Genomic DNA, 22,187 nt, shown 5'->3' with positions numbered 1-22,187 from the left:
AGCTGGTCTGTAGATCCATAGAATGCAATGACGGGTGACGAGCGCCTGGTTGGTTCCAGTCGGTTGGGCTGAGCCAGGGGTCAGGGGTCTGGACAGGGAATGTCTCGGTGACCGCTGCAGTCTGCTTATGATGGAGTCTGTGTGTCTGTGTGTTGAACCAGGGCCTCTCTGATGAACCATTGGATTTGAGTGGTTCTATATCCCTCGCTTGGCTGTAGCCAATCTCAGCTGAAGCGGAGTAATTACGTACTGGCTGGTCCGGACTTTTAAAGTTGCTATATTGGACGACATTCAGAGGAACCTTGCTGCAAGGAAGATATAGGCCATTGTCTAGACCGAATGATGCTCTGCTGGGTATTCGCAAAGAGAGGCAACGAAATCTCCTGTCCGCCATGCAGGACACGGATCAACGACTGCCTGACCGGCTGCAGTGCATCTTGATGGTGCAACAGGAGTCAACCCGAGCATCTGGGACACTCAACCCGGAGGGATGGACATGGGAGCCGTGCCGCACTGAATCCCCGTGGCGCCACGGTGAGACTCGAGTCGGCGAATCGACCTGTCACTTCGTCGTCGACTTGATGGGACTTGACGGGACTTGACGGGCGAACCGTCACCCCACAGTCTCTGGCTGCCGAACGCCGAGTATTAGCCCATACTTGCAGTAGGCGAGTACCTATTGCTGTTGTTGGCGGCCTTGAGACCTTTGACTTTCGCTAATATGCCCATGGCTTGAACGGCATTCCACACCCAGTGGACGTTGAGGGCCAACCACCAAAACTCTCGCTTCCTCTGGTGCGCACTCACGTCTGCCAAGTTCGTCGTTCGTGAACTGAAGACTGGTTCGCTAGTCTGTCCAAACTATTCTGGCACCTGGACGAGCTGGGGCATCAGCTAGGTTCAGCCGCTGGCCCGCTGATTTGTCCGCTCATGGCCCGTCGACTAGTGCACACATTTTGTTGACATGCGGAGCAGTCGGCCCTACCCGGCGGGCGCCAATGTCTCTTCCACCGGAAGCCAACAGCTAGGCCGAACTGGGCCCAAAGATGTGGTCGTCCTGTCCTACCTGTATGAGAGGCTGGAACCACAAAGAGCTTCCTTCGTCGGCGACAAACCGACAGGGAGGTCGGGTCAGTGCTCTGTTCGATGGCCGCTTACCGAGTCTAGGGGCCTGGTTGCTGAAGTCTGAAGAGTTCTGACAGCCCCGACATCAGTTTGATCACCATAGCCGGCTGCATGGGTTGGATAGCCTCATCTGCAGGCCTGCTGTTACTGTTGTACAATTGCCTGCTTACCTCACCCTTCGTGGAGGGGTCTGATACCCTGTCGTCCAGACGCCCCTGGTGATGTGGAATCATTGTCGTCGCTCTGGGAAGGTGGAAACGCCATTGGCTGAGCGTGTGCTGCATGTCGCAGCTCAGACATGAGACACACTCGTGGTCATGGAGAGTTCATCGCAATCCAGCCTCCAGGGACGAGCATATCGGACAACGTTGCAGTGGCCACCAGCTGTCTCGTCCAATTTCCGTGCCCGTACGTCCGCAACCTTGAAGCTCCGTGTCCGTACGTGTCGTCAGGCCTCAAAGAACATTGGCCACAGCAGGCTTGTTGGGCAGCTTTCAATCAAATCCAGCTGGAGAAGTTGGAAATTGGTTTGCAGACACGAAGGTGCAAGTTTCTTTTTCGGCGTAGGCGTATGCGTGGGATGAACGAATGAAAAGCCCAACATTGGCTTATGGGGAAGAGCGAGTAAAACTTGGCTTACCAGCTGGCATAGCAATTCCCCGGGTGCTCAAGGCAATCCTGCTTGCTTTACGGATACCTACCTAGATAAGCCCAATAGTATGCAGCTGAACCTGCATCACATGTTCACCCCACTAGCTTGCGGCACTTCCCGTCTGTCAGGAGGGAAAGAAGCTTACCTAAGTGGACTGCCTGGCTCTTAACTTAGATCATGGGTACCAGGATTGTTCTTCACCTCCACCCTTCCCGCTTGACGTGAGCTTATTCCTCGGATTGCTTCTTTGACCGCGGGCGCGGCAAATGAGAACCTCCATTATCCAAAATCTATTATGGCTGACTTGCAGCAGCCTCGAATGTGACCACATCCCGGTCGGCGAATTAGCGTTCGTGTTTCGGTTCAAATGGAGGTTATCTGCATCTCATCATTGGCCTTGGCCATGGCCTTCCCGCCTTTAAGCGCTGGGAATGACCGCCAATGAGACCGGCATCAGCAGGCTTCTGACCAATATGAAGCTCGCCGCCTTTCCATGGTGCTGACGATCGCCTCCCTCGGGGCTCCGAGATGTCGCAAGCGCGGCTATCTTGCATCGGCGCAACGCTCGTCACGATAATTTTGGACTTTGCCGTTCTTCCCCAGACGTAGTCAAGATTACGTGCCGTGCCCCGACACGGCACACGGCGCGTATGCAATCTTCGAGCCAAAGTAGGTATTTGTACGCTCCATGGCGCCCTTTTTGTAGGTTTGTGATGCTGGAAAACCATACAACAACTGTGTGGCTCCCATCCTTCCCCCCCCCTTTCTTACGTATTTTCTTTCCCTAGGATTATTTCTTGCGTCTGGCCAGTCTTCACTTGTAATTGCACCTCATTTTACGACAATATTCAACGATTTTCTCTACCGCCATGTCTAACGAACCCAAGAACATCACGCAAACTTCGGACTTTGAGGTTGACTCCGATGACCTTCACTCCGTTTCTCACGCACGCCTTCTCAAGGTAGTTGACGCCGCAAGAGTCAGTTTGACGGCTCTAGCCCTCCTCGTGGGTATCACCATCCTTGGCACATCGGCAGATGCCCTGGCTGTCTACGATGCCACCCATGTACCAGCCGGCTTCATGCTTCCACTTTGGCCGGACGCCTTCGACCTGCGCCCGACAGTGGCACTTGTCGTTGGGAGTTCCATTCTCATAATCGTCAACATCGTCTCTCTCCTTTTCAGTCGAGTCCAAAGTGTAAGTCGAATCTGCTTCACAGCACTGCACCTCTGAAGAGTGAGTTCAGACTGACATCAAACAGCTGCGTGGCCAAACTCTCATTCACAACTCATTGGCGGTGGCCGCTCCGTCAATTGGGCTTGTGGCATCGATTATTGCCATGACCTTCTTCTACAGCATCAACGCGTCGATCACGGTCGACACCCTTCAGAGCTGGAGCTGCCGCTGGTCTGACGTGGTGATGATGACGAGGCCGCATTTCGGCACCATCTGCAAGCAAAGCAAGGCGGGCCTCTACTTGTCCATCCTGCTGATCCCGATCGAGGCCCTCATCGTGGGAATGGGCGCATATCAAATGATTCTCGAGCGGAACGTCGGCAAGACCAGCAGAGTGGTAATGGAGCAGCGCAAGTCTGGCAGCCCGGTGCCTTCGTCCGTCCGCGACGTCGAGGGTAATCAACACTAAGAAGAGTAGGAAGGGGACTTTGGGTTCGCGCGAGGGAGTCAACGTTCGTCACCTACTTTGTATCCACGGGCTGGGTCGAGGGATTAAGAAGGCGCCGGAAACGGAAACGAAGGTTATTCCTTCCTGTAATGAGGAGTTAAGATTTGTAGTATTAGCAAAGAGGGGAGCCGACTACGTCATGCATCAACGCAGGTATCCAAATTTCAACCTTTGCAAGGCTTTGCGAGAGAGTTCCCTTCCGTGGTCTGCACCATTGGATGGATCAGCTGTGTTCCTCGACCGAGGCCGCATGCGGCATTCACCAAGATCCGGCGAGGTGAAGCTTGCAGCCACCAAGGGATCTACGTGCCGCCACTCGAGTGCCCGCTGACGCAGGTGTATCCTCGTCATGAATCCAAGTAGTTGAAGTTCCTCCTGTGCAACCGTTTGCGGACGAGCAGTTGCAGCAGTGCAGTGGCACGAGTGGATAAGGGTCCACGGAGCTGGCCCGCTCCGGCTCCGGCACGGTGTGCCTGGCCGCCCCTCTAAGCGCTATCGGCACCCATATCATGTACCGGTAACCTCTGCCCTAGGTTAAGGGGTCAGGCAAGGGCTTCGGCCATATATCAGGTCCAGTGAGGCTGCATCGGGCGGGTAAGCTTTTCAAGTAACGCCTCTTGCCAGCCATGACCAAGTCTCGCTCAGGCACTTTGGAACCCCTTGATAAGCTACCGTAAGGAGATACTCAATACCACCGCACTACTACGTTGAGCATGCCTCCTACGTTTGAAATTCAGTGAGACGCCCACAAGCCACTAAGTAGACAACCCAACCGAGCGAGGGTCGTGGTAGGGGACTCGGGAGTTGATGCGCCAGGCCAGATGCACCATCGAGGACCCCGGCTAGGGCGGCTAATGGCTGCCGGGCGACAGGTCGATGCGGAATGATTGGTCCGAAAGCACTGGGCGTGCCTGGTGCTGGGATGGAACGGGGTGAGCGCCGCTTTGGCCCTGCACTAGGTAACATAGTAACCTACAAAAAAATAGGTACCTATCCTTGGCGCACCCTATCTTCCATCTTTTCTCCGGTACGTACCTTGCCTATCGGCAGTGGAGTCTGCTCATGGATTCACATTTCCCATGGTGTACTTGGTAGACTCCCCGGAAACATGGCCATTCCGTCCCATCTTTGCCAACTCCGTCAACTCCAGCAGAAACATCCCCGTCTGCCGCTAATCATTGTCTCCAGTATATTGACTTGTTCGTCTTTGCGTCGGCCGCGTTCTTGTGATGACGGCGCAAGCAGGGCCCAAGTACGGAGCCAGACGGACTCGACGGCCAGTCCTTCAGCCTTCAACGTGCCCAGGAAGTCCAGATGGCTGCAGAGGAAGCAGACTTTACCCCCACAAACCACGCGGTATCAGCAAACAACTTTTTCTTCTCTTGTCAGCGCCATCCGGATGTTTTACAGTCCGCGATGCGACTGGCCGAGCCGCTGGCTGCGGCGTGCCTGTGGCCTTACCTTTCCCGCTCTCTTTTACCGATATCCCAGGCACCACAGGCTACGGTAGACCGAATTAGGCGCTTTTGCATTCCAATGAGGCCCTCGCGTCGTAAACCCTGAATTCATGGTATCTAGACTGCCTTCGACAATGTCTCGAGTGACCCAGTCCATGCCACTTTGGCACTGACGGTGGCGTGAAGGCTCCAGACCTGCGGAATCCCAAACAATCTCTCTTGTCGCAGACTTGCAGCCTGGTAAGTCAAGTGCCGCAGCGGGAAACACGGCCGAGAATGGCAGACGTAAGGTATGAACGAAGGCACGGTAGGATGGATGATTGCGGGTTTCCAGGTCTTCATGTCGTGTGCCACGCACACCCAGACTCCATGGTCGCAATCAACGGAGATCCCTGGCAACGCACACATTGCAGCCCACGCGTAGACAGTTTCGGTAACACGACCATGCCTCCTTATGTCGCGTGGTCAATCAACATGAGGTGCAGCCTATATTCACTCTAGGAAAGGTAGTTTGTCACCTAGCCCGATAAGTTGCGATCTGCTGCCGAATCTTCCATGCCAACTACTAGATGAAGCAAGTTGCCCTACGTAACGTAATCAGAGTATCGAGGTGAGGCAAAGAAGATGTGAGCTTGGGCAAGCTTCGTCCAGTCCAATCCAGTCCAGTCCAGCCCGCTTTCTTTCTCCATCTTTCCTCCTTCCGTTCGTACTGATCGACCTGTCTTGCATTGAAACCGGGCTCGTCAAGTAGGAAGAAAGGCGTATAGTGCGCATTTGGCCTTGGCTCTTTCCGTTTTCAACCATCTACTCGCGTTTCTGGGCGACTAACCGCCTCTGTATCGATTCCGTCCCAACGACTCGCATCCGCGTAGCTCCCCTGGCTGACAACCAGCAACAGCTAGTACCAGCCATCTTCACCTCATATAATAGTCCCCCGAGTCACCAATCAGTCAGTCTCGCTTTTGCTCGTTCGTCCAGCTGTTTGTTTCCCGTCGAACCCCCTCGGAATCACACCGTAACCCGCTCAGCGCGTCTCCTTGCCCCCTCTTGTAAGATCGGCGACACGACTTCCTCAGTGGCTGGTCCTTTGCATCGACCTCTGCACCTGTATCATCCTTTCGGTGACTCTCTGCAGCCCTAGCCGCCTCGAGTACAAGAGACTCCGTGCGCGTCTCCCGCTCGACCTATCTACACTGCAACCTTGACAGCTGAACATATTACGCCAAGTTCAAGGGGACTCTAGTCGACCAGACTCGCTCAGTTCGCCAGCATCACTCGACGAAAGCTGTTGGTATTTCTTCGGTACGTGTTCGAGCTAGGTGGTTTCTGGGCGATGGGCGACACTAACACGACCGCTACTAGTGAAAGACGCCGCTCCCAGACAGCCACGTCTGATAGATCGGCCAATTCTAAGCACCGTCGAAACACCTTTATCTCAGCTTCGGGCCTTCGAATATAGTTGCAGAAATGGCCGACCCTATCTCCCCGCCTTCTTCTCCCCCCTCGGATTCTGTCACCCCTAGCACGACCAACGAGAAGATTCACTCTCATCCTCCCGTCACCCCCGAGAACAAACGTCTTTCGCAGGTTGGTGGTCTATCCTTCGCTGAGAGAAGGATGAGTCGTCGTCCCTCCACCGCACCCACTCCTATTGTCGAGGGGGATGGTCTTACCAGAGACGTCATTCACTCTCTGCCCGGCGACACTCGCAACAACAATAGAAAATCCAAGACACAGGCCGATATGGCTAAACGTCGCAGCTCTTATTATGAGGAGGCTTTCCAGGGCGACAGGGAGTCTAATATGATCAAGGACCGCGCCCACGCGGAGGCCATTGTGATGGCAGAGCTCCGCACCAACGTCATTGTACGTGCTAGTTGCTCTTCACGAGTATAGGATCCTGACTAATATTTCTTGAACAGATCAATGACGAATTCAGCTTTATCACGGACTTTTCATATCAGCTGTCGGTTAGGTACCAGCGGCCGGTAACTTCGATCGTGGTCAACCTGCAACATGGTGCTTGCATGCTCTTTGGAGGCACCTTTGAACCGGCCTACACGATGTCGATCCACGCACTACCACTCGAGGTTGGAGTGACCAAAAACAAGAGAAACACGGCTCTGCTCCAGAAGCATCTCCACGAAGCTCTTGGTGTTGCGCCCGTTCGTGGATTCGTCAAGTTTGTCGAAGTCCCGGCAGAAAACATGGCGGTCAACAGCAAGACTACTGCGTCTCATATTGCGGAGATGACCGGCGAGGAAGAAGAGACCATTGCCGAACGTCGTGGTCGTAATCGTAAGAGTATCAGCGGCAAGGTGTGTACTATGAGAACTGCTGCTCAACATGAAGATGCTAATACAACTGCAGTCCATGTCAGCTCTGCGCCATGGCTCCATTGTTGGAGGCAGGAAGGGCTCTGTCTTTGATTTTAGAAGGGAATCTGTTGCACCTCGAAAAGATTCAGTCATGCCTCCTCCCACCGAGCTCACTCCTCCGCACAGCGCAACCGATGCGCCCCCAATTCCTCCCATTCCTGAGGCTCACACAAACAACACCACGGCCGCGGTTCCTGATGAAAAGGCCGATGCTCCTATCAAGGAAGTCGAGAAGGCTCCCACGAACACTCAAGCACCTGCCAAGAAGTCAAAGGTGACAAAGCGCAAGAGCAGCTTCGTTTCTTCACTGTTTTCTCGCTCTCCCAGGAACACGCCCGCTCCTATGCCTACCGTAGCATCGTGAACGGTAACCTGACTTCTATCCCCCTCCTGTTTTCTTTCTCAACTTGTTTTGTATTGTGCTCGCAATCGAGTTTGGAGCAGTGGTCAAATTGGAACTTGGTGAGGTCAAGAAACAGAGCGTTGCATCGATAAAAAGGGAGACGGAATTCTGCATTACAGCCCACTAGGGCATGCTGGAGTCATAGTCTTGGAATTCTATCTTTTGTAATCGTATCTGCACTGTCTGATAGTAGGAGTCATGATTGAGAGGCAGACTGATCTGTATTCGTCTCAATTCAACTCATACATGCCAAACGTAGGCATACACTAATCATATTATCCGTATCATTAATCCTTAGTTGATCAACGTTCTTGAATTGTGCCTTCTCATACTAGTTGGGTTCAAATGAAATATTGGCAATGGTAGACTCCCTTCAGTACATACTCGACTGGAATACTCATTCCTAGGCTAGTCACTGTCTGTATCCCTGTCGCGAAATAGCAGGATGAATTGCGTACTCAGAGAGGTGGTAGTGAATAGAATCAACTGAGCCATTGATGATGAGATGAACGGGAGAGAAACCTTTCCTCCTCAAGTAAATCAAGGCAAGCTAAAATGAGTACCTGGGTACCTTACCCTGGGACCTGGAGGGTGGGGTATCACTTAAATTGCGTGGAAACCAGCAAGCGCTGGGCCAACTCAAACGCGCCCAGCACGTCTCTTTATCTTATCGCTCCGCTGCACCTGCATCGTCATTTTCCCTATCCAAGGTACGGTCTACCTTACCTTACCATCTTAGTGCTTGTCTGCCTGTTGCCTCGGTCGCCGCCCACCTTGCCCGCTCCACAGGTCCGATACTTTATGCAAACACGATACCGTCACGGCATACAGATACGCACCCGGTGATAGGCCAACGGTACCTCCAGCACATTGTACCAAACGGAGCAGGCTTCTTTACTTCTCTTCAACCGCTGCCGGAGGGTCGAAAAGGGTTTCCAAGTATCTTCGAGCGCGACACAATTTTGCACACTGTGTCAGGTCCAAATCTGGAAACGAGGGTCCTATCAGCGGCCGTCGCTGTGGAGTGAGGCGACTGACGACGACCGACCTCAACGACTAACCTGTTCGACGGCGGAAAGCAGGGAAGACTCGTTGACAAGATAACAAGAAGGGAATTGCAGAGTTAAGGGAGTTTCAGTGGAAAATGGAGGTGAGTTCTTCGAGTTCTTAATGTCGTGATCTTTGTTTCCTACCCTAGCTACTGCGGCCTTGTTTACCCTCCTCTTTCATCCACCCTTTACGCTTCTTTGGCGAGGCTTTGACAGACAAGCCCTGAATTTAAGATGAGCGCATCTATAAGGCTTCCTGTGACGAGTCTTCTGAAGGCTCTTGGTTCGAATGCCTGGCCGCAACCGCCAGCTCGTCCTAGGGCACACATCTACTCCTTATACGGGACGGAAGCCCTGAGCGACTTGGATGTCATCAGCATCCGCAGCCCGTCGGCGTTCTGCGCCACCCCAGTGGTCATGCCGGGGAGTCATCGGACAACAGGAGCTCCAGCATGGTTCGTCCGCAGGACGGATAGTCAAGTCCTGTCCCTCATCAGACCAAGCGGGAGGGCTGGCCACGGTGTCATGGATGATGTGGTGTTTGTACGACACTGAGGTCAGCATGGAGCCAAAGCTGGTTCAACCCATATGGGTCTTCTCAAGGCCGCATAACGCCGACTTCTCAACTTGCCCCTGCTTCAGCCACGTTTTCTTTTACGAAGATGCGCAGACCTCGTGCGGCAGATCTCCGCTGCGTGTGCCCGTCGAAGGCGGTCGTATCTTTTCGAGGTGTTCGGAAAGCAAGCTTTCAAGTTGGGTCACTTTAGGGAGCCGCAAGCAACTTGATACGAGAATTCGGTGGCAGGCCAAGGGAGAGAGGAGAGAGAAAGAAAGAGAGACAGAGCTTTTGGGGTCTCGCTGGCAGCAGCATTTGATTGTGACACGGCTTGATTCCCGTCACGGATCGTTTTCAGGCTTGAGTTCCGGTCGAACCATCCAAGAACCCGCGCAAACATCGAGGGCCCCCCGGTCTGTGGCATCCATCATCCCGAGACACCAGCAAACGAAGAAGTGCGAGCAGTCTACAGCGTGGCAACGAGCCCAGCGATACTATTTCTCGTTGCCTGTCTTCGTCCAAGAGTCATGCTCCCCAGACAGCTAGTTGTCATTCGGCACCATCCCTCGAGTCACAAAATGGACAAATCTCCCCGTTCTATAGATTCTATGCTGTCCCAAGCGGTCGATGGCTTGGGTGTTTCTCCCCATGGTGGCTCTTTTCAAACAAACGGTCGTTTAAGTCCAGCGAGGCTAACACTGCAGCGTGTCTATGATCAGAGCCAAGGAGTGCAGTCGCAAGATGCGAGCAAAATGGTGGAGATGCCTCCGGGCCCCCCTGCAAAGGGGAAGCCCAGACTTCTCCTGATGGGTCAGAGAAGGTGTGCCTCCCCTCCATTCCGTTGCCATGAGAGCTTTACACTGACTGCGATGAAAGGAGCGGCAAGTCATCAATATCGAGCGTAGTCTTTCACAAGCTTCCGCCAAACGAGACGCTTTTCCTCGAGTCGACAGCTCGCATCCAGAAGGACTCCATGGCGTAAGTACTATCTATGGCTGAGCCCTTCCGAAAAGCAACCCATCAATCATACTGACCGTCTTTCTTAGATCCTTCATGGACTACCAGGTCTGGGACTTCCCCGGCCAGATTGACTTTTTCGAGAACCCAAACTTTGACATGGACGCCATCTTTGGCGAGATTGGCGCCCTCATCTGGGTCATTGACGCGCAGGACGACTACCTCGAGGCCGTAGCCCGCCTCAATGCCACTGTGCTGAATCTCCAGCGTTTCTACCCAAACATCAACATCGAGGTCTTCATCCACAAGGTCGACGGCCTCTCGGACGACTACAAGCTCGACATCCAGCGCGACATCACCATCCGCATCCAGGATGAGCTCTCGGATCACGGCTTCGAAAACGCCCCCGTGACGTTCCACCTGACGTCCATCTACAACCACTCCATCTTTGAGGCCTTTTCCAAGGTCATCCAGAAGCTCATCCCCCAGCTGGGCACCCTCGAGGCCATGCTCACGAACCTGTGCCGCACGTGCCGCTTCGAAAAGGCCTACCTCTTTGATGTGCTCTCCAAAATTTACATCGCGACCGACTCCGCCACGGCCGACATGGCCTCGTACGAGATCTGCTCCGACTACATTGACGTCATCATCGACATCACAGAGGTCTACGGCTCCTGGCCGCGGTCCGACGGCCAGCGCAAGCGTCTCGAGGCTGAGCCCTGGAACGCAAAGGTCGAGGATCAGGTCGCGTGCAACTGGGCCGAGAGCTGTATGGTCTTGCACGATTCGCAGCGGCCCATCATGCTGCGCGAGGTCGATCGGTATCTGGCGCTCGTGGCCATCATGAAGGAGGACTCTTACGACCGCATGCCGCTCGTTAACATGAATGTGGAGGCTGTCGTACAGGGTGTTACAGAGTTTTTTGAGATTACAAAGTCGAGGAAGTGAGCGGGATGATGACTTCGGGGTAAAAATGGAATCATGAAAGCTTGAGTGATTTGAGAAGCCTGAGACATCAAGCATCAAATATCGACTGCAATGAGACACAGGCTGAGCAAGACCCAATGTCGTGTAAATAAGATCTGTTGGCGGCATAATATCAAAGTGCTTTTGCTGTCTCAGTACTTGGGAATCCCCCGTCCATCTATCCGGCCCATCACGTAGTATTTTCCCTATTCCATTCTAACATGTCTATTCTCTATGGAACAGCTCATCCAGCGTGGCGGCCTCCAACCTCTGCATGTCCAGCACAGCCATGCGTTTCTTGCTGCGCGGCGTGAACCGCTTCGGCGGCACCCTGAACATGTTACCCGGCGACAGGGGCACGGGCGTCTTCTAGTCGCCTCGTGCGGCTGCCGCCTTCGCCGCCGTCTTTCGCGAAACGTCGTTGCCGTCACCGGGGCCGGATTTGAGGCTGAAGACCTTGTAGACCGAACGGTTGGCGCCGAGGAGGCACACGCGTGCCGGGACTTCGCCGCGGGTGTCGGTGGCATTCTGGACGTCCATCCGTATCGGCGTGAAGGACGGGTCTTCGGGGAGTGTGGTTGTGACGAGTCCTGTGTGGATTTGCTCGGATATGGGCGTACAAGGTGGCAGGGTGCCCTCTTGGTAGGTGACGTACTTGATGTCGGGAGACTGGATGGGGACTATCACGATATTGGCGGGTTTTCCTGGCGCGGAATCAGTACCTAGAGGTGATCCTGCTGGGATACGGGATGGTAAATTTCAACATACCTTGTCTGCTCAGGAGCAGAACCAGTGTGGTGCTGTTCATGAACTTCACCTCGGTGATCTTGCCGTCGTCTATAGAAAGGGCAGCAACTGTTGTGGCGACGCTACTGCTGATACCGTTGATGATGCGGATGGATGTACGAAAGATGAAAACTACCAAGCTGTTAGTGTGAGGTACGACCGGATGGCGCAAGGAAGTACTGACACTCTTGATCCCGTCCTTCTGCGGTCACAGCCGTAAAACTCAGACCATCGACGTCGTCCTGCAACAGAATGTCAACCAAAGTCACCAGCAACTTTGATGTTTCAACACCTACGTCTCGCCTTTCCGAGCACATGGTGGAGTCGATTTTTGAAATTCTCTGACCCAGTCCAATCTTTGTCGGCTGACCAAATCGAACGCTCCTCTTCTGTGCTTCGGCAATGTCCTTGAATACGCCATTTGCGCGGCTAGTAAGATAGTCGACGAGGAAGCCTACATTTGGGAAGGCCTTCAGATACGCCTGTCCCTCCTCTTGGCGCTTAAGCTGTGTGTCTAGCTCTTCGAGCATCGATGTTCCGCTTTCAGCTCGTTCCCAATTCGCCGAGTAATCGTCTTTAGCCACTTCGTCGAGGAATATGGCCATCGGGCTCTCGACAAGGTAGCGCTGCACGTAGACAAGAACCTTGCTATTCTCCATGGTAGCCTCCTTCTCTGTTAATTCTTCGGTCGCCGAGTTCGGGGCTGCAAAGCGGTCAATTTGGAATCGCATCCATGTAGAAAAGGCATGAAAGAGGTCGAGTTCATCCATCACGTTCAGGAGGATCTTGTGTCCAACCATCGTAAGGCAAGATACAATGTCCATTGCACGGGTGATCTGAGCAACGGAGAAACCAATGTCGTCGCGTGAGTCGTAAAACTGAGCGAGGCCACGGAGGCGGCTGAGAATGATGGCGCATCTTTCTAACGACGGAAGGAGGTTTTCATGGATCAACCCGCGCAAGTTCTCCAGCCCAGCAGTCACGGCCTTGTCCCATCGCTTGTGGCCCTAAAAGAATTATCAGCAACAGGGTTCGGAGCGAGGATAGCCTCTACTTACGCGCTCGGCTAAACTGTCGACCAGCCATTCTCGGAGGGGCTCATGTGCATGGCCAGTGACAACTGTGTGGAAAAGAGCTTGAACAATGTTTGTCGGCCCATGTGATATCTTTTCTAGGTCTCCCTCGACACTTCGTAAGAACTTGGACGGCAGTTCTCTCGTGTTCTTATACTCTACTTGCATGTGGAGCTGCGTCTGCTTCACATAACGTAGCAGCTTCTGCAATGTAGTGAGCTTTGACGCCAGGAGAGAGATGTTGATTGGGGATGAGGGTATGAAGGGCAGATCCATGGGAACCAAGTATACTGCCTGGTCATCATCGGCTGAGGATTTGAGGAGGAGAGTGTGGGTGGAAACCTCTGGATGAGAGGCATGTTGGATGAGCTGAAGCACGCCTGGTCTGTACATGGAGCTGGGAAGTGTGTACCGGAAGTCGCCGATGACGAAGGAATCATAGATGCTGAGATGGAGGCGACCATCGCTCGTGCCTACTACCATGACGAAGACTTGGTCGCTATCCTCTGTGTTGAAGGGCTGGAACAGGAAGTCTATGCCTGTTCTCAACGTGAACACCAAGCCATCTTCGCTGGAGCCACAGTCAGCAATCAGCTCTGAATGAGGGGAGAGCCAACCCACCCTGCTCCGGCACTTGAACTAGGTAGAGGACTGATCTTCGGCAAAGCAGAGTCCACCTCCAAGAAGGTGAGTTCTCGGGGAAGATCCAATGGGGCCGGGCCGCCTGGGAGATTCAGCTCGTCTGACATGAGCTTTTGCCATGGTTGCACATCGGGTTGCCGGGTTTTTGGTTGCGATTTGCCTACGATGTTACGTGACCAGCCGATATGAGTGATGTTTGGCGCCGCTGTATCATCTCCACAAACGCGAATATGATGTGCAGCCTTGTTGTTCTCCAGGCCCATCAACCTCACATAACCGTCGCTCCAGCCCACAGCAAGGAATTGGCCTGTGGTAAAGTTATAAGCTATTTACTAGGGATCTCGAGAGGAAATCTTCGTACCATCTGGTTTCCACCTGACAGCTTGGGGCTCCGGAGCTTGTTGGCCGGGTTTCGCAAACTGGTGGATTTTGGACACAACTTGTTCCCTAGGGCGGTAGATCAGAAGATTCTTCCCTTGTGCGTCCCAACTGACCGAGAGATCAACCGTTGGATTGCTGCAGGGAAATCCTTTGGCGACACGGTGGTCGAACTTGGTATCGCTGTAGTGCCCTAGCTGCATTGTTTCATCCATTGCGAATGCACGAAGCTATCCGTATCGACAGGGGAGTGGTGACTACTCGAAGGACCATTGCTAGTCCCGTGGGACGATTTTGTGACGGGAATTACCAGGTTTCTGGTTGTTGTGTTTCATTAAACTGAGCTGTCCAGTCTGCAGCTCAAGTAGGTCCGGCAGTCCTGCTTCGCGCAACCGACCCTTGTTGTTTGGAAGGTTCACGACTTTCACAAATCTCGAAGTGTGAGTTGAGATAGGTACATTAGGCAGGTACTCTGTACCTTACTTTCACGGGCCCTTGCTCTGCCCAGTGGAAACTGCGCCCAACCGAAGGAGCCTTCACTTACCTTAGACTTAGCCAAGCCCGGGCTATGGCGCCCGGGGAACGCTGCCAGTCACTGTAAGGCGTGGCTGAGGTGGTCCCGTACTGTGTGGATCTGCACCTCAGACGAAATGGAACACTAAGTGAGAGTAAGGTGTACTTCACTGCAGCAGCAAAGCCAAGGGTGTAAAATGATGTAGTCAATAAACGGCTTCTTTTACTCGGAGCTTTCGCATCCTTTAGACTCTAAGATACGTTTCATTTCATGCAGCCAAGTATTATGGCCATTTCCCAACATCGCAAGTCAACCCGCTGTTTGGAAAACTCATCAGTTGGCCCCCAGCTTTTGCTACCCCTGACAATCCCGCTTCAATCTCAATCTGAAAGCAGCTACGTTCTATTCGATTAAGAAGTTGTCTGCGTGACTCTTAATCTCCTTTGAGAATGTGACCTCCTCGTCCTCTTCAATCAAAGAGACAGAGGTAACCTAACATGTATATTAGCTTCTGGGTGAATAAAATTGCCGAGCCGCAACTTACATCGACATCTATGAAGGGAGAGGTCTTTGAGAACCTGACCGTCATTGGGAAGAAGTCGTTCTCATCGTTAGTCTCGGCCTCGAACTCGAAAGACCCGCTGGGGTTCTCATCCGAGACCGTGCCAATGTTCCACTCCAGTGAGTCGCCAGAAACCTCGTATGAGGCATCAAAGCTCGATACCACAGGTTCACTAGACTGGTAGGGGATAATCACGCTAACATCCTTCAACGTGTCGCCGCCCGTGAGCTCGTACTCGACCGTCATGTTGTACTTGTCTGCATCCTTGTTGATCCAGACGGTGAACGTAATGGGACAGGCGCTGGTGTCGTCTGCCTTGGCCGTTGCTCTCCAACGCAGCACACCGACTGACTGGTTGGTAGGGAAGCCACGGGCGGTGTTGCTCATCTGGATGGTCTTGGAGCTGTTGAACAGATTCTTGTCGACGTTGGGGTGCGTGCGGAACTGGGCGCCGTGGGAGGCGTTGGCAGTCAGGTTCAGCTTGACCTTGGTCAAGCTAGGGTCCGAGATACGGAGGTTCAAGTCACCAGTTATCGCCAGGGAGTTCAGGGCGCCCTCTCTCGACAACTTGGCACTGATAGCTTCGTTGACCACGATGTGAATAGCGTCACGGTCAAGGGTAGAGGAAACACGAGACTCTGCCGCAGGCTCGGGAACGTGAGCTGGGGTTGGCGTAATGAGGGGAGTATCGTCCACTTCAGCCCCCATCTCGCCTCGAACGCGCTCGAACATATCGGTTGTCTTGGACTTCTTGCCGAGTTGCATACCCTTGCCCTTCGGGGCGCTCAGCCTGCGCATATTAGCCGTCGATCACCGCCACATGCTATCTAGAAGCTACTTACTTGTTGAAGGTCTTGTTCTTCTCAGCTTCGTACGAGTCGTACGTATCCGTCGGGGTCGGGCGCGTAGGAGGAGTGTAAGTCGGGTAGTTGGGTGTTCTGGGCATTCCACCACCGACGCGGCCGGCTCGAGCCGATTCTTTCCGCTGCATCTCCAGCTGCTTGGCCTTTCGCTTGCGCTCCTCTGTCGCCTCCAGTTCCTTGTTCTGTTTTTATGATTAGTACGCTGTATTTCCAGGTGCTGGGTATCGATCGAACGGACTCGTGCGATGATCTCCTGGATCCGCTCCTCGTGACTCTCCATCTCGAGGAAGGTCTTGATCTGGCTGATGGTCAAGTTCTCGCGGTATCCCAGTGTAACAAGCTCATCGAAGGCGCTGAGAAGTTCGTATGCATTCTTCAGGATCTCTCTCTCGTCGAGGCTCTTGCATGTGCTGGTCACAACCTGAGCGAACAGGTGCAGGGAATCGATGTCTTGGAGGATGTTGGATTGGCGGTTGGTAATGAGAACCATATAAAGCTCGTCCAAGGGCTGATAGACGAATCGCACATTGTCTTGTTCGACGGTCGTGTGTTGAGTACCGCTGTCGGCGAGCTTCGGGAAGGACGCGAGAAGGGCCTCAATGCGGGATCGTGGCATCTCCCTGAACTGGCGGGAGAGGACAGCTTTCCCGCCACGGGTGCAAATCGACGCTGCGAGGACGACCTGAGAGGATTAGCATATCGGTACGTAAGGTACCACTGTCGTAAGGCTCCTCTTACCATTTTGGCGGAATGTGGTGACAGGTATACGGCGAATTGGAAATGTAGGAGGACTGTCGCAACTCGACTTCAAGATCCAGGCCAAAGGAGGGACCACACTGAGAGCTTGAATATTGAGGTCGGAATTGTGAATCTGGCCAGTGCACGGACCATACGACCTTACGTACAGCAGCTGAAGCTAATCCATATATGGTAAGGCGGTAGCTGCCTCCAGCAGGCGCGTCTACCTGCGCTTGCCTTATGGCACGTACCTTAGAGGGGTGGCACTTGGACCTCTCTTTTTTTAAATTCCCACGCGCCTTGATCAACTCCACCCCATCTGCCCTGTTTGGCCTCAAATCGCCATATCCATACTCTTTGTTCGACCACAGCTCCCTTTCTTCACTCACCTCATACGGACGGAGGCTATTTTCAAAGGACAACATACAGCAAACCCAGAACTCTTCACACACGAACTACTCTCGAACCAACGTCTAGCTGATACTTGACTCTGGCTTTTGTCAACGTCATCGAGCGGACATCCGAATTCTCACGACCCGAGCCTGCTAGACAAAGAGACAGACACACGTCCCAACAGAGGCAACGAAATCTTGACCGCGGGACCAAATACCGGCGTCCGACTTCCCGGACTGAGCAGGGATGGCGGCCGAAGCAGCTCCAGTCCTGAGCCTTGAAGGTCAGCAAAACGAGGAATATATCGACTATTCAGAGGACGAGTCGGCAGCCCCTGCCGTTGTCACAGAAGACTCCAACCACACCTCATTTTCCGCCAACGCGCATTTTGTCGCTGACGAAGTGGAGTACACCGAAAAGAGTATCTTGGAGCCGGATCATCAGACCATCGACCTACAGGTCGATGCCGAGATCGATGCCATCTCTGTAACCGCGGATGCACCACCACAGCGCGGTGACCTAGACTCCACTGCTGGGCTTGATATTGAAGGCGTTCATTCTGTTAGCGCACTAGAAGCTGAAGACTCTTACGTAAATGAAGATGAATCCCTTGCCGACGCCGAAGTTGCCGAACCTGAAGATGGCTTGATCGTTGAGAATGAGATCAGTTGGGAAGACGGGCCTGTCAATGAGGAAGACGCAGCTCAGGAAGACAGCAACCAGGACGAGAATCACATCGCCCTTGACAAAGATGAATGGCAACTGGTGGAAGAGAGAGAGGGTATCCCACAAGACGGCAAGAGCCCCGCCAAGAGTGCAGGGGAATATGAAACGGAAGCCCACGAAATCGACCAAGAGCTTGCGGACTCTTCGAATGATACAAAAAACGTGGACACAAACCCGGATGCGGTTGACATTACCAATGTTGATGTTGACCTAGATGAGCAGGAAGCTGCCGAACCCCAAGACGCGGAAGTCAATGACGAGCGCAAGATAGACTTCCACGAGGGCGACAGCGTGGCAACCGCCGATGGCATAGTGGATACCAGTGATACGCAGTTAGAGCGTCCTTCAGACTATCAAGAGACCGACGACAATTTCTCGACAGAACAGGATGCTGAGCATCATACCATAGGCGAAGATACCGAGTCGCAGCCCAAGCGAGAGGTTGAAAGCGACATGGCCGCTACCGGTGCTGACCAGATCAATGACGAGGAGACTCAAGGTGGGCTTATCGAAGCCGAAGACTTCGATGCAGTTGGTGAAGACTTGTCTGTCCACGAGCACGTGGAGTTTGATGACGAAGTCCTTGACGATGCGCGATCGTCCATTTCGGTTGAGACGCCGGCTCAGGAAGAGTTGGAAATTCCCGATGTCACTGTCTCGTACAAAGGCATCGACTATCCCTTCTTCTACGGTTCCCCGGACAGTCAAGGCAAGGAGTGTTTCTTCAATGACTTGTCTCTTTTGCACTGCAAAATGGAGGGCGTGTTGGCAGGCTTCCGTCAAGAGCTTGCCAATGAAATAGGCCCTTTTGACGAACTTGTGTTCCAAATTGACGAGCTTGGCCTTGAGTTTGCCGAAGTAAGTTCTCGTCCGACTGAAACGCAAACCCTACTGACACATTCAAAGTCCAGCCAAGCAGAGGTCTTCTCGGACATCACTTTGGGTCAGATCATTTCCGTATTTGACTCATTGGTCAAGAACCAGGATGCTGATGCATCCAAACCCCTCTATGCATATTTGACAACGCGGCCTAACTGCAAGAAGCGCTGGCTCTCACTCGTTGATGATGCCTATAACGGCAAAGGCCTTGATGAAATTAGCTATTATTTCGCGTCGCGGGCGCAGAGCGAGGCGCCCGAGATCATGGACGATGAACCTGACCTGATAGGAGAAGAAGACAACGCTGATGCTGCTGCATGGCCGCAATCTCCCGCAGACAGCGGGCATGGTGAGCACAACTACAATGAGGCCCATAGCGAACATGCGGATATCAACGAAGACGACGATGTGGGCGATGGTATAACCGGCGAAGACGATACACAGTCGCAGAACGCAACTGAGAATGCTTCCTCCCAACCGGATGAGAGCGCTGTTCCAGTGCCGGATACCGAGGCCACCATGTTTGATACCGAGGCTTCTCTGATGGACGAATCCACCGCAGTTGCCGACATTAGCACTGTCGAAGATGCCGACGTGGAAGATGCAACGGAGGATCAGCAGCCCCAAGAGCACGGGGAGGCAGGTAAAGGCGACCTTTCTCAAGTTCCTCTCTGTTTTTACCCTGGTTTCTGTCTTTGCGCCGCGTGCACTTCAACCTTTGTCGCAGAGCAGATGGCAGAAGAAGACAATTTTCGATTAGAGTCCTTGGTGCGAGTGACCAAGGAGTCTGCTCCACAGCGAGGGCCCTCTCCTTTAAGCCATTCGCATTTGACGCTTTCCGAGGGACGGCTTCTGCAAAGAACGTTCCGCCATTTGCATTCTCATTCAGATACCAGCATATCGTTTTCTTCAACCGCAGACGCTGACGCCCAAACCCAAGCTCCAGAGATCAATGAACCCAACCCACTCGCCTGGGAAACGCAAGAAGCAGTTGCTCTCAGCACTACTGCTGACGCACATGACATATTTTACGACGAAGATACTGCAGTAATTGCAGATCAGATCGTCGACGGCGTCACTGAAACCTCCGCAGAAAAGGTAACTCCTAATACCAGTGCCACGTCGACCTTGAACGGCGACGAAGAGGTCACCTACGAGAATGAGCTTGATCTCAACGCCGACCTACCTGAAAACGAGGACGTTGGAGCTGAGGTTGTTGCCCAGAACGAAGGGCTGGCGGAGATTGACTGGAGAGAATTCTCCGGGCAAGGGGATGATGAGATTGCCGTAGAGTCCCCTTTGGCCTCTGGCAAACGCCAGAGGTCGGATGTGGACGACCTGCTGGATGAAGAAGCTCAACAAGGTACGATCAAGAGGCTCAAAAAAGTGTAGAACATGCTGAGCTAACTTTGTGCTAGACGTCAAGCGTCGTCGGTCATAAGCTTAGGATAACATCCCAACTAACCCCTGCTGGTGTGTCACTCGACGCGACCGAATCTAGGTCCAGTCCACTGGGCTTCTGCCTCCCGAGGTAGACAAATCCGGGGACTAGGCCACAAAACAGACCGATTCTGTGAACACCGACATTTCGAAGACATGGATGATTTACCTGGCGGTAGAACGTCGCAATCGGAGCGACCAGATAGCCCTCAAGGTAGGTTTTCAGAATTGTTGTTCTCACTGACTTACAGCTTTCCCAACTTCCGACCACTTCCAGCCGGTGACCTGGCAATTCCATGGACGACATACCCTTAACGCCGACCCCCCCTGGATCTTCTTGATACCCCGTTTGTTCTCTTGCGATATTGGTGGATTCTGGCGTATAACGGGGCTAAAAAGCGACGCGATCACCTCGTTGTCATGCTTGATCTTTCTTGTACGATAAGTCGTTTGCGAGCTTTAGGGGTGACCATGACTTTGGTCATTGAGAAAGGCCTGTTCAGCTAGGTGAAGTATGCTTATCTTTCTGAAGAAGGAGCTGGACATGATCAACATCTGCTGCACCCTTTGGGATATCTACTTGATGATCAGTCACTTTTGGGCTCTGGCTTGGAGGGAGATATTTCAGGGCACCGAGCTTAGGTGCTGATTTTCTCGAAAAGAACGGCCTACATAGTTATACCTTCCTTACCTGATGATGAACACGGACATTTTACTTGACTCGATAAATAGGGGTGGACCTGATTTGTGCTGCAGTCAGACATATCAAGGTTCTCGAGCTACTGTGTAAAGCAAGTGAATGCTTTCGCGCATAAGCCTCGGCATGCCCGGGATGTCATCACGTGAACAGTCTTACTATTTACCGAATGGGTGCGTCTAGATGTCTGGGCTCATCCGACGTCAGCCGTCAAACAGGACCTGTTTGATGCTATAAGCAGATGGTGATGTTCCAATGAAGACATTACGGCTGACCTAAAAGTGAAGATGGTCGCGCCGCGGGTTCCTGCTTGTTCAATGCTAGTAGTGTTGTTGCCGTATCTTCCAGTTCTCTGCCCTTTCGTCTCTGCCCTTTCGTCTCATGTTGAGCCTTTATGGGTCTCGAGACTTTTGAGAATCACTGTAGACAAGAGCACGAGAGCATGAAGATGAGCACGGGGATGCAAGCAGTCAACCCTGCAAAGGCAGAGAGCTTCGGCTTTCTGCAAGCAATCGAGAGCTGGTCACTGGGAAAGTCTACCACGGTTGGACAACTTGTATTAAGTGGTGATTTAGCTGGTAAGATTAAGGCCTGTCAGCGATGGAAGTATTTTCACCCGAGGAACTTTGTCTGTGGCAATACCCTATTTAAGACTCGACGAGTTGAGTTGGGCGTGTCGATCAGGTACAGAGTATGATAGAGTTTCCATGGTGGTTTGTTGGCTCTCCCCCTGAACGGAACCAGACGTGGGAATCCCTGCCGTCCTTTTCCCCTCTGGTTTTGCGACAAACGCCCGTTCTTTTCATTCCTTAAGAGGACACATAATGCCAGATACCAAAGCAGCCGCACCGAATTTTGGTGTGTCGTTTCGACGACCGTTCGTGCTCATGCAACGCTCGCTCGCCTCTCTGCCGTGGTTGCCGCATTGCTCAAAGGACCCCCCCTCTCCACATGTCTCCCCCTTCCAGACCATTAAATGAAATTTTGGGCGGCTGGGGAGGAAACGAGCTGTCAAGGACGGGTTCTCTGGATGTTTTTTTTTTGGTTTCCAACGGCTCGGACGGGGGATCCGGGGAGCGAGGAGGAGCGAGGAGACAGGATCTGCAGTACAAATTGACCAGGGGGGAACAGCCGGGCGGCTTGCCGTTGCGTCTACCTACGTAGGGCCGATGGTCCCACGTGAAAAGAAAGGCGTTGGTCACGAGTTACGGCATAGTATTGCGCCTTTCATTCCTCTGGCCATGGCATCTTACCTAAGATATGGTAA

General features: G+C 53.1%; 6 protein-coding genes across 6 annotated transcripts; 4 read left to right on the top strand and 2 right to left on the bottom strand.

The window, feature by feature from the left end:
* Nucleotides 1-2,646: 2,646 nt before the first annotated feature.
* On the top strand, nucleotides 2,647-3,424 carry CORC01_02029 (uncharacterized protein; the record flags this gene model as incomplete). The annotated part of the gene is made up of 2 exons (XM_022613681.1): nucleotides 2,647-2,976; nucleotides 3,041-3,424. The coding sequence occupies 2 exons, from the start codon at nucleotides 2,647-2,649 to the stop codon at nucleotides 3,422-3,424; spliced, it is 714 nt and encodes a 237-aa protein (XP_022479772.1).
* A 2,963-nt stretch (nucleotides 3,425-6,387) lies between these two features.
* Nucleotides 6,388-7,662, top strand: CORC01_02028 (macrophage migration inhibitory factor; the record flags this gene model as incomplete). The annotated part of the gene is made up of 3 exons (XM_022613680.1): nucleotides 6,388-6,786; nucleotides 6,843-7,238; nucleotides 7,291-7,662. The coding sequence occupies 3 exons, from the start codon at nucleotides 6,388-6,390 to the stop codon at nucleotides 7,660-7,662; spliced, it is 1,167 nt and encodes a 388-aa protein (XP_022479771.1).
* Nucleotides 7,663-9,884: 2,222 nt separating this feature from the next.
* On the top strand, nucleotides 9,885-11,211 carry CORC01_02027 (uncharacterized protein; the record flags this gene model as incomplete). The annotated part of the gene is made up of 3 exons (XM_022613679.1): nucleotides 9,885-10,126; nucleotides 10,183-10,284; nucleotides 10,353-11,211. The coding sequence occupies 3 exons, from the start codon at nucleotides 9,885-9,887 to the stop codon at nucleotides 11,209-11,211; spliced, it is 1,203 nt and encodes a 400-aa protein (XP_022479770.1).
* Nucleotides 11,212-11,598: 387 nt separating this feature from the next.
* CORC01_02026 (anaphase-promoting complex component Cut20/Apc4) lies at nucleotides 11,599-14,323 on the bottom strand (the record flags this gene model as incomplete). Its single annotated transcript, XM_022613678.1, has 6 exons — nucleotides 11,599-11,933; nucleotides 11,998-12,147; nucleotides 12,200-13,022; nucleotides 13,074-13,659; nucleotides 13,710-14,037; nucleotides 14,092-14,323. 6 exons carry the CDS (start codon nucleotides 14,321-14,323, stop codon nucleotides 11,599-11,601), a joined length of 2,454 nt encoding a protein of 817 aa, XP_022479769.1.
* Nucleotides 14,324-15,024: 701 nt separating this feature from the next.
* CORC01_02025 (adaptor complexes medium subunit family protein) lies at nucleotides 15,025-16,788 on the bottom strand (the record flags this gene model as incomplete). The annotated part of the gene is made up of 5 exons (XM_022613677.1): nucleotides 15,025-15,114; nucleotides 15,167-15,974; nucleotides 16,027-16,229; nucleotides 16,286-16,729; nucleotides 16,786-16,788. The coding sequence occupies 5 exons, from the start codon at nucleotides 16,786-16,788 to the stop codon at nucleotides 15,025-15,027; spliced, it is 1,548 nt and encodes a 515-aa protein (XP_022479768.1).
* A 636-nt stretch (nucleotides 16,789-17,424) lies between these two features.
* Nucleotides 17,425-20,224, top strand: CORC01_02024 (uncharacterized protein; the record flags this gene model as incomplete). The annotated part of the gene is made up of 4 exons (XM_022613676.1): nucleotides 17,425-18,762; nucleotides 18,811-19,426; nucleotides 19,703-20,146; nucleotides 20,202-20,224. The coding sequence occupies 4 exons, from the start codon at nucleotides 17,425-17,427 to the stop codon at nucleotides 20,222-20,224; spliced, it is 2,421 nt and encodes an 806-aa protein (XP_022479767.1).
* Nucleotides 20,225-22,187: the final 1,963 nt, after the last annotated feature.

Source organism: Colletotrichum orchidophilum (assembly GCF_001831195.1).
Source record: "Colletotrichum orchidophilum strain IMI 309357 chromosome Unknown Scaffold_11.1, whole genome shotgun sequence".
Lineage (NCBI taxonomy): Eukaryota > Fungi > Ascomycota > Sordariomycetes > Glomerellales > Glomerellaceae > Colletotrichum > Colletotrichum orchidophilum.
Note: the sequence above shows the minus strand (reverse complement) of the source record. Positions and strands in the feature narration are given on the sequence as shown.